We start from the raw sequence: 11,634 nt of genomic DNA on the forward strand, positions 1-11,634 counted from the left end.
CGAACATCATCAAACGTGCATTTCTGAAATGCTGCATCAAAGCTGATCCTTGTGTGGCCTCGTTGGCATCTTTTCTGGTGATTCACATGCGTGGAGTAGACAAGCTATCACCGGCATCCTGAACAAATTACAAATCCCAGTCCTAATCAGCGGAGGACATTGCATCTGTGGCACAGCCACGCCCTCAGCCAATGATGTATCCCACAGCCTTGTGTTGCATCCAGACAAACAAGAAGTTAATATAATCCACTACTTAACTCATCTGCAGATTTATACCAACACTCACTTTGGCAAAAGTTTCAGAAGCCATTTTATTCTTCTACTGGCTCAAAAGTATCCCTTCACTTGTCTACTTTCGATTTGACTCCAAACCTAACAATAAACCATGTCGATGGTGGTTTGGAGGAAGAATGTTGCATCACTGATTGCATGGGACAAGAAATTGAGGTCCTCTCTCACAGCATTGAGTGGTACACATCAAATATCCCACAAAGTATGTTGGAATGAGAATCCCATGGTCAACCAGGATGTAAGCCAAATTCCAACCCAAACCAGTTGTGGGGACTGTGGTGGGACTCCACCAAGTCCAACCCTGATTCAAGACTGCATTCTCTTCCTACTATGTACATTGTTCAATAGCATGTATGATGTCTCCTCTTTGCACTCTCCTGAATTGGAACCCTGTTCTGAGTGTGCAGAATGCCATATAAAAGCACATTGTATGAATAGAAAAATAAAAAAGCTTTTATATCACTTACATTTCAAATGGAACTTTCAGCTCTTAATATTTTAACATTTTTGGTTCAATTGTCATCAGAAAAGACTTGACACACTCATTCAAGGTCATGCCCACTTTAGTTTAAAAAGTGACATGCCACAATTGACATGGCTTCACTCTGATACACTGAGGCAGCAATCAATAAGAAACCTTAATATTCTAGAAAACAAGATGAAACAATCATTTCATCATCTTGGTCCATAAGCCCCTCGGTACGTCCCTCGGTAACCCCCGACAGCCCTTCTTCCAAAACCCACACCCCGTGGCAACCGGACTCTGCTTTCGGATCCAGGCACCGGCAGTCCAGATGTTGCGCCCCATAATGCAGGCAGTCCCCCTCTGTGGGCAGCAGTCCCCCCACTCTTGACTCCAACTCCCACACCCAAAGGTCCTGCCACACCCAGAAGGCCAGCTGTGGTCCCTGTTCCAGTATTTCCTGAGCCTGACATGCCCTGTACCCCACTGGAACTACCTTTCATTTTGAGTGGCGGAGACTTGGGCCGCAGTCGCTCAATCTCCTCCGTGCAGCTCATGAGGTGGCCAAGCTCACCGGTAAAGAAAGATGCAAATGTATCCGCATTGAAGTTACTATTAGTTAGAGAAGGTCCAACAGTCAACCAGCCTGGAAAAGACAAATCATTAGTGCACGATACAAAGTGTGTGGTATTAATGTGTGTCATTGACATCACCAGTTACCTGGCCGTACGGTACTGTCTCTGCCAAAGAGGTGTAGTCGACGGCGACCAAGACAAAAATGCTCGATGATGTGGAATATTTCTGTTGGCTTCTCAGCATTTCCAACCTCAGGCTCTTCCTGTTCACATCAAAGTCACCTGCCCATTCATGATTCCACACAGACTCATGTGCTCAAAATAGGAAGTTATTTGTTTTTAGGAGTGAGTATAATACCTAATCGTGGGCATTATCATATTTGTGGGTGAGGGTTTTGTTTTTGTAATCACCTCAATGATAAGGTCAATGTCAACATTGGTGTGGATGAAGTTCCCATCAAAGCTACGCCGTACTGTGCCCTTGATCCCCAGGAGACAGTGTTCCTGGAAGGATTAAAAAGAAGGGTTCTACTTAACAATCATCCAACGAAGCCAAACATTTAAATAGAAATACTTTACCAATGAGGGTATTTCTATGTGAACACCTTGAATACATAAAACACCATTCATTCAATTGTGATCTATGGCTCATGTTGGATCTTGGAGATGCATCACAGGGACGATAAGGATATTTCGAGAAATCAATCCCCCCCCCCACCCTCCCCAGATCCAAAGAAATGGACAGGTTGATGAACAGGTAACAAACACGAAAACAAATGCACCACCATTTTTTTCTTTTTAAGTTTGGAATTCCGAATCTTCACAAAAAAAAAAAATCCTTCTCGTCTATGTGCCAAACACAACCGAGATCGTCTCGATAGATAGACATCTAACTGGTGAGCTACATTTGTGGAGCAGTTGAATAATGCATAAAATATGCCAGATGTAGATGCCATCCCTTTACTTTGTTTGAACTCCAGGTGATTATTCTCAAACAAATCAATGCATTCAGGTGGTGTTTGCCAGCAAAAGGAACAAAAGCCCAAATTCCTAATCCATCGACTTAAATTCCTGCATTTCCTTTATTTCAATGTTTAAAACTTTGACATCATAACAGGCCAAATTTGCTTCCCTTTTGATGGGTTAAGAAGTGGACGAGCCACTTCTGATGAAAAATGTGCCAGACATCTTTTGTGGATAATTGTGAGGAACACTGATGAGATGGTAGTGACAGTGACGGCAATTCACCGAGTCGGAGAATATGCCTTTACTCAGTGATTACAGTGCCCATTCTTCTTCGTTCATATGCAGCACAAGGTTGCAGGGTAGTATCACTGGCTGAGGGCACGGGTGTGCCGCTGATGCAATGCCCTCTGCAGGTTAAATTTGTTAATGTTGCCGGAAATAGCTCACCTACACTTCGTGAAGGACACCTTGGGATATTTAATGTCCACCAACTAATGCTGGCAGATAGGACGCCCGATTAATTCCCATCCAAGGGACAGCACACACTTTGATGAATCACCAGCCTGTGAAACACTGGGTTGACAGTTTATAACTCGGTCAGAATTCAAACCCAGGCTACACAATTTAGAGGTGAGTGTACGTACCTCGAGGCCATCCTGTCAGCCCAATTCAGCTTCCGATTTACCACGAACTCTCAATCTCTTTTCAGCAACAACTGGCTTTGGCAATCTAACTAAAACATAACTTTTACAACAACCAATCTTTCCTACAGGGCCCATATTCAGGCCTAAGAAGCCATTCTTGAGCAAATCCCATGAAAAGTACACCTGGTTGAGAAACACAAACCCAGCAACATTTGAGGAAAACAACTTGGGATTCGCACCCAATGAATAGTCCAGTCAGTAAGTGATCTTAACAGATACAATGTATAATACCATCGTACATATTTTGCCAAACAATCTTCCCACTCCATCGCCACCTTGGTCCGCTGAAAAATTGCCCTATCGTTGTGCACACGAGCTGGACCGGGATTCTGCTTATTCGTTTTGATCCAGCAGATATCCTCAGAGCGCCGAAAACCCCACTTCCTCAAGCACTGCACACAAGGCAGGAACAAAACAAATGTGAACAGAATATTTGACACCGCTTGGGACGCAAGCAGCCAAGTTCGTGTCTGTGTTGGTCACCTGTCTGCCCTCATCGAGGTCGTCGGAGGATCCACACCACAGAAAAACAAAGGATTTTTGCGCTGTGATTTCCTCAAGTTCTAGCTTCCTTATCTGAGCAATGCAAACAGAATGGAACACAACAAAAGACAATGTACAATGAACCTCTGTTGTCAAATACTACATTAGGTATTTATTGAACAGAAAAATCTTTGAAAAATGGTGGTTCAAGAATAATGATGAGAGAGATGAACAACATCAAAGGGAGGATGTGTGTGTGTGTGTGTGTGTGTGTGTGTGTGTGTGTGTGTGTGTGTGTGTGTGTGTGTGTGTGTGTGTGTGTGTGTGTGTGTGTGTGTGTGTGTGTGTAAAGACCAATGGGGATCAAGAACACCTCACTCCATGACCAAGCTCTTGTCCCTGCTGGGACAGGCCCCTGATTGGGGTCCCCTAAGGGAGGCTCCAGGAGAACGACGTCAAACTCAACACCGAGAGATCGTAAAGGGAAATGGGAAAGGTCTGCCTGTAAGTACCTGGAAATCAGACATAATATAGGATTGGAGGGGTTGGACACAGTCAACAGAAACGAGAGAGCAACCACAATTCCATTAACTGAAGAAAGGCAATGTGCGTGATGTGGTTGTGGTGATATGCGAGTGTGGATACTCAAGGTGCTTACATGGGTGGAGTGCTTGTCCATGCGATTACCTCATCCTTGAGGCGTATGAGCTCCCGAAGCTTGGGGTACTCTTCAAACCTGTCAGCCAGTCCTGAGTATGGTGGGAGAAAAGCATGAAGTGGGAAAAGGACAGATGATGCATTGATAAGGCCAAAACAATCAGCATGAGGTGGCATCGGGACAGATGTGGAGCGAGGATCAGGGTGCGCATTTTGGGGGTGGGGGGGGGTGGGCGGGTACGGTCTCAAGGCGGATACAATATCAAGATCTCTGTTTCTCTCACCAACATCGCGGATGAAATTCTGTGGTCGTTGTCCTGTGTCCACAAAGTGTTGGCAATAATCATTGTGTGGATTCAGACTCTGGGTGCCCTGTGCCGAAACAACATTTAAACATCATTACCTTTGCATCGGTTTCAATAAGCACAGATCGTTGAGCTTCCGGAAAGAAAACAATGGTGATGCACAATTGATCTGTGTAGACCACAATAAAGCCAGACTTTCACCTTAAGGAATGTTGTCGAATCCTTGTAGTCTTCCTCAAAAGTGAATCCTTCCTCATTTTCTTCCTGTGGAAAAAAGGAAAGCCAAGAGTGACCAAATCTTCTTCTTCTTCTATTTGTTTTTCTTTTTCTTCTTGCGTATGGCAGCTTGACTGCCAGGTCGTTTTTTGTTGGGGCGTGACTATACTTCTGATGCTGTGCCCCTATACCAGTACACTGGTAATATTTCGCTGACCTCGTGATAATGACAGGCTGAGTCAACCCCACCTGGTGTTAATTCAGTGGCCAACGAGTCTCAAACTCAGGACCCTAAGATCACAAGCCAGCTTGATATATTATTTACTGCATAATGACACACAGTAAAGTAACAATGTCGTGAAACAGTTCTTCTTGCTGGTGAGCCAGAGCGCTTTCACAAATCTTCCTCACTCAAACACTGAAAGAGCGCAGGTAAACGTAGCTTTGCTCACCAAAGAAGGGGAAAAACCTCCATGCGTTGTCCCAGGCAGGACCTGCATGCTCCCAGGTGACGCATCTTCCAACGAGCTGATACTGCAAGATGATGAGTGTTGCAAAAGCAAGAGAAATAAAGGAATCCCGGATGAGGAGGAAAGAGGAAATTAATGGGAATGATGCAAAAATAAATATGTTAAAAAAAACTAGAGTTCAGTGAACACCTTACCCCACACAGTCTTTATGGAAAAAAAAAAAACAATAAGAAAACGAGCAATCAGAGATTGCAGACACTTGCCAGGACTTATTTTGTGTGGTGTTTGTGGTTTTGTTTGGTGTATTTTGATGGGGGTTGTGTCCTGGTGTGTTACGTAATTAATAGGAGACATAATTAGAATTGCCACTTTATAAATGCTGGCAGTGATGACCAGGTACCAAGACGTTCCGCTTTGATTGGACACCTGACCCTGACCCATGACTTTTTGGTTCACGAGTCAGTAAGTGACCACTATATTCGTTATGGGTGGGTGTCTGTCTGTCTGTCTGTCTGTCCTGAGCATAGCCCCGTGGGTTTTGATCCGATCTTGATAAAATTATGGTGCGAGGTTTGTATCATGATCTCGTTGTGTCTTCCGGAGAATGGGCGTGCTGCGCCCATGATGGGCGGAGCTACGCCCAAAAAACATGTGTTTTTAGGGGGAAGCCGGTTTCAAGTTACATCTTCTCCAAGGGGGTTTGTCGAATCTGGCAGGGGTTTCAGTATTTGGTTAGCCCAATGGCACCTGCATAGCCCCACGGAGCTCGATTTTTCATTTTCGTCCCAAGGTAAAGGTCACAAGGTCACGAACTTAGAAAATGTCAAAAAAAATCAATAAATTGGGCATCGAGCTCCTAGGGTTTTCAACTGTTTCGAATGAAAGTTGGTTTGAAAGTAGTGCTCTTTGAGTACTACAATTTTCATCATTTACGTTTTTCCCGATTCCCGCCAGTTTGCCCGTGGCGTCCCTTCGAAGGTCATAAAATAAAAAAGGCGAACCGTGTACATTGCTCGTGAACCATTGCCATCTCCAGACTTGTTCTTATTGTTATTATTGTTATTATTATTCAATTTAATTTGAATGGGATTAAAATAAATTCAATTCAAATCAAATGGAAGACCAAAATAGGTACAGTACTGCATTGGAGTAATCAGAAGGAACCAAAACAAGCAAAAAGCAAAGATAAAATCATCAGGAGGAACCTGGATAGAATTCACATTTCAGCTGATACTCCCCTACCCTCAAACCCATCCAGGTACAGCCAAGTAAGCCTTATTCAAAAAAAAAATAAAAAAAATATTTCAAAAAATTAAATAATTCTGACTGCCAGAACATGCATCCGATCAAGTTGAAATTTAAGACATGTATTCCCAATCAGCACTCGATCATAAATGCGAAGCTTCACAGAGATTGATTAAGAGGTTCCAGAGAAAACATTATTTAATATTTTTCTTCAATACAATATGGCTGCCAAACCATGTGACCTAACAATTATTCCTGAACAAACTTGTACACCCATGGCTTGGGGAAATTTTGTATGAAGTTTCCCCTCGGTTTGTCCAGCTGTTCTGGAGAAGATTTTTTATAGATTTTCGGGTAAATCCAATATGGCTGCCAAACCATGTGAAATGATGTCATATATATGAACCTTTTGTTCCTCATGTATAGGCAGTCATATATGTAAAGTTTTGCCTCAATCTGTTCAGCCACTTCGAAGATTTTTGAAGGTAAAAAATTTTTTTTTTAAATAATATGGCTGCCAAGTCACGTGACCGAGGACGTCATCAAAAATTTTCTGTGGACCATTTTATCCCTAGAGGACCCTCAAAATTTTTCATACTGATCAGACTGATGTAGTGTTCTACATATGCAATAATGATGTCAAAAAGAAGGCACCTATGACGTCATTAAAAAAATCACTTATTCCCCATGAGGAGTACTTGCTATGTGTCAAGTGTGTGTCAATTTTGTCGTCCGTGCAGTTTCAGAGATAGAGAGGTCCAAAGTTTTTCCAACATGGCTGCCACACCACGTGACCTATATCATATCATAATTATCATTAAAACATTATACATGTGCAGTCGCACCTCTGGTGAAAATTTCATCTCAATCCAACAGGCGGTTGCGGAGAAAAACACAAAAGTTCTGTGTGGACAAACAAACAAACAGACCCAAGTGCAATACACTCTCCTTCGGCAAGGGTAATAAATTAAAAAAAAAAAACATAAAGGACATGGGCAGAGTCTGCGAGCAGCAAATTGGTTCAGATAATGTAAAACGCCATAATATTTTGTCCAAGTACTGCAAAAGAAAAGGACTTTGAAAGTGCCAGAAAGGTGATTTGTGTTCTCCAGTGTCTTCAGAAAGTATTCACACCCCTCGACTTTTGTCACATTTTGTTGTTACAGCCTGAATTTAAAATGGATGAATTTAAATTTTTGTCACCGATCCACACAAAATACACTATAATGACAAGGTGAAAACATATCGTTTGAAATTTTTACAAATCGATTGTAAATTAAAAACTGAAATGTCTTGCATCAATAAGTATTCAACCTCTTTGAGTCGATACGTTGTAGAAGCGCCTTTGGCAGCGATTAAAGCTTCGAGTCTTCTTGGGTATATCTGTATCAGCTTTGCACATCTGGATTTGGGGATTTTCTCCCATTCTTCCTTGCAGATTTGCTCAAACTCTGTCAAGTTGGATGGGGAGTATCAGTGAACAGCAATCTTCAAGTCTTTCCACAGATTCTCAATGGGATTCAATTCTGGGCTTTGGCTGGGCCACTCAAGGGCTTTCATGTTCTTGTTCTGAAGCCATTCCAGTGTTGCTTTAGCTGCATACTTGGGGACATTGTCTTGTTGGAATGTAAATCATCGAAGGTCTTTTGCACTCTGAAGCATGTTCTCCTCAAAGAATTGCCTGTATTTGGCTCCCTTCATTGTTCCCTCTATCTTACAAGTCTCCCGGTCCCTGCCACTCAAAAGCATCCCCAGAGCATGCTGCTGCCACCACCAAGCTTCAAGGGAGGGATGGTGTTAAATGGGTGATGAGCTGTGTTCGGTTTCCTGCAGACGTATGCTTTGCATTCAGGTGTTCAGAGTTCAATTTTCTTCTCATCAGACCACAGAATCTTTTGCCTCATGCTCTCAATCCTTTGTGCCTTTTTGCAAACTTTAGGTTTTTGCACCTTTTTCTCAGGAGTGGCTTCATGCACCTTTTTCTCAGCAGTGGCTTCTGTCTGGCCACTCTCCCACAAAGCCAAGATTTGTGAAGTGCTGCAAAGACTGTTGTCCTTCCGACAGGTTCTCCCATCTCAGCCAAGGAACTCTGCAGTTCTGTCAGAATGGTCATTGGGGTCTTGGTCACCTCCCTGACCAAAGTCCTTCTTGCCTGGTTACTCAGTTTGGCCAGACGGCCAATTCTAGGAAGAGTCTGGGTAGTTTCATATTCTTTCCATTTCCTAATGATGGAGCTCACTGTGCTCTTGGGAACTTTCAACTCGAGAAATTGTTTTATACCCTTCCCCCAGATCTATGCCTCCTCACAATTCTATCTCGGAGTTCTACGGACAGTTCCTTGGACTCCATGGTAGAGTTTCTGCTCTGACATGAACTGTCAACTGAGGTACCTTATATAGAAAGGTGTGTTTCTTTCTAAATATTGTCCAATCAAGTGATTTGGCCACAGGTGGACTCCAATCAAGTTGTGGAGACATCTCAAGGATGATCAAAGGAAATTGGATACACCTGAGCTCAATTTGAGTGTCACAGCAAAGGGGTTGAATACTTCTTATAAATGCAAGACGTTTCAGCTTTTCATTTTAAATTAATTTGTAAACATTTCTAAAAACATGTTTTAACTTTGTCATTATGGGGTATTGGGTGTAGATTGGTGATAAAATATTTAAGTTTCATCCATTTTGAATTCAGGCTGGAACACAACAAAACACATCACAAGTCGAGGGGTGTGAATACTTTCTGGAGGCACTGTAATTCAATTGAAATAAAATAAAGGTTTTAAAAGGTTGTCGGAAAAAATATTTTTCAGAAGTTTACCACAATTGATGGAGCATCTTTTAAACTGCCTGATTTAATGGCACAATCCATACTTTGAAGATTTAATGGTACAATCCATTCTTTGAATTGGGTAAAGGAAATCTCGTGCTCGGACAGCTACTCAATTGTGATTGTGTTCACTTTTTAACAATCCTGCAGGGGTTCAGAGTTTGTATGTCTTGATATACCTGCAAAATAATAAATTAAATGAAATTTAACACGTTACATTCATTCTTTGTGTCCTTTATGACGTCCTTAAAACAGTAAGTTTCCTATTTGGAATGATTTTCAATTTTGTTTGATTTCCAGACAGGCAGACAGATTAAATAAATTATCTCAGTGTTCCCTCTGCACATGCACGATAGGGACAAATTCAGAGCCAAAGTACAACTCAACGAACTACAGGTTTGTTTTTTTGATTAGTATTCAAAATAAACATTTCAATTGAAATAAAGTTGTTCCTTCCTCCATCATAAATTGATGTTTGTGGACAGACAAACAAAGTGAATAAATTGCTCAACGCCACTTTTCACATCACGTGCATGGGGTGTGAGCAAGGGTGTACAAGGTTAGGGGTGGGGAGGAGGGGCAAATGCCCCCCCCCAAAGCCAGTGTTGTTTTTATCATTCAGGCATAAAAATATCAGGATGACAAAATTGTGAAATAATAAAATATCGTGATATGATGAAATATCGTGAGATAACAGAATAATAGTCTGTGATGTAAAAAGTCACGTGAATTGTCATATATTTGACTATTTTTTGCAATTATAAATCGTAATCCTTTTTCCATTAAAATAGGAGTTAAAATACAATAAATAACGAATTTATTACACATCTGGCAAGTGACAGCTCTGCCCAACTCCCGAAGCTTCGCCCGTCCTCGAGCACTTTCAAAATGACGTGTTTCCGTTTTTAAATGTGTTACACAATGACGCATTCACAGAAACACAATTGGCTGATGGTAGTTAAATCTCTAGAACATTATGGGAGGACAGATAAGCCGTACAGGGTCCTGGGAACTCGAAGATCTGATCAGAAGGATCCTCAACGACTTGCAGATCAGCTGTTCATGTTGCCGCAACATAATGCGGCAACACAACGCAACATTGTTGCGGGATTATGTCTGCGGAAGGTTGTATTACTTCTGAGCAGGTATGTTATCACCGGCCTTTGGGGGATGCTGTGCGATGTCCTGGGACTTCTTCGCAGCAGTTAGTTGAAGGGGTTTCAGATGTTTGTCGGCTGTTTGTGTCGCCTCTGAGCTATTATGTGTTCGCCATTTTGAAATTGCCCTTCGTTCAGTTCTTTAGTTTGCTCAAAAGTGTTTAAAATGACTAAAGGGGGAATCACCCCGTGCAATGGCTGGCCTTGTATTGGGGGAAGGGGTTTCCCAAAAACTGATGATGTTGATGTTGTTGATGTTGTTGATGATGATGATGATTTGTTATTTCTGCCATCGAAGGTGGATGGAGGTAATGGTTTCACTGCTGTATGTTTGTGTGTCTGTATGTGCACATTCATGACGTCATTTTGAAAGGATCACATTCGGCTGTGCTTTGACTGGAGTGCATCTGCGTGCCTGTGAAGTGTACATTTGGATGACGTAGCCATCGTTCAGGCAAATCTGTTGCCGCCACCCCCCTCCCCCCCAAAAAAAACTTCGCTCGTACGCCCATGCTTTACCGTGCGGCTTTCCGAAGGCTGTTAATCTCCTCCTGCTCCGCTCGGCTACACAGTACAGAGCCCAACTGGTCCGGACCGGCTGCTCCGAGCTTTTCGTCGAAGTTGGGGATAGGAAGGGAAAAAAACATTTCAACATCGACAGTCAGTCAGACATACGAACAGATGTACAAGTATCAGCTCCAATACAATTGGCATGTGGTACAAATCCCCAGCACGAAGTGCAGACTTTACTCAGTTTGGTTTACTTGTCTTGCAGGAGACGGTCATTTAACATTGCAAACAGACAGCTCTGATATGAACACGAAATCTGACGTTGAAGCGGTTATCCACCTTGCTTTACGTGTTAACCGCATTATTAAAACATGCACAAAGCTAGCCTGACCTGCTTGGCAAGTAACTCACGCCGACGCTTTTGCCTTTCTTTCAAATCTTGGAACCGCCGAGAAGCCATAACTCCGTTCGATTTCCGTAAACGTCAGCACGTAAAACTCGTCATCACGCAATGGTGATGACGTCATTACGTAAATCTCAAACCTCACGTGCTTACGTCATGACGCAGAGCGGAGAAAGCTCTTGGTATTCATCGTGTACTTCGTCATAACGCAACATGTACTCGGGGGTTATGAGGTAAATTAGTCCGTTTTCGGTTGGAGTTGCTCATCACTCATCAGTAGTTGAACGTTTATCTTCACTGCAGGAGCTTCACATATACTCCGATTAAATTTAACTTTTAAAATATATAAATTATTTTCGCCAA

The 11,634-nt window shown here is 42.4% G+C and overlaps 1 protein-coding gene across 1 annotated transcript; it reads right to left on the reverse strand.

Moving 5' to 3' along the window:
• Positions 1 to 293: 293 nt before the first annotated feature.
• LOC147010487 (N(6)-adenosine-methyltransferase non-catalytic subunit METTL14-like) lies at positions 294 to 11,413 on the reverse strand. Its single transcript, XM_085860248.1, has 12 exons — positions 11,260 to 11,413; positions 10,878 to 10,966; positions 5,113 to 5,194; positions 4,646 to 4,708; positions 4,424 to 4,511; positions 4,141 to 4,231; positions 3,856 to 3,994; positions 3,483 to 3,575; positions 3,275 to 3,391; positions 1,741 to 1,833; positions 1,475 to 1,592; positions 294 to 1,400 (listed from the first exon to the last, which is right to left on the reverse strand). Exons 1-12 carry the CDS (start codon positions 11,326 to 11,328, stop codon positions 967 to 969), a joined length of 1,476 nt encoding a protein of 491 aa, XP_085716374.1. The 5' UTR covers positions 11,329 to 11,413; the 3' UTR covers positions 294 to 966.
• Positions 11,414 to 11,634: the final 221 nt, after the last annotated feature.

The sequence above is a fragment of the Eptatretus burgeri genome, chromosome 16 (assembly GCF_056783735.1).
Source record: "Eptatretus burgeri isolate ZD-2024b chromosome 16, Ebu_testis_v1, whole genome shotgun sequence".
Taxonomy (NCBI): domain Eukaryota; kingdom Metazoa; phylum Chordata; class Myxini; order Myxiniformes; family Myxinidae; genus Eptatretus; species Eptatretus burgeri.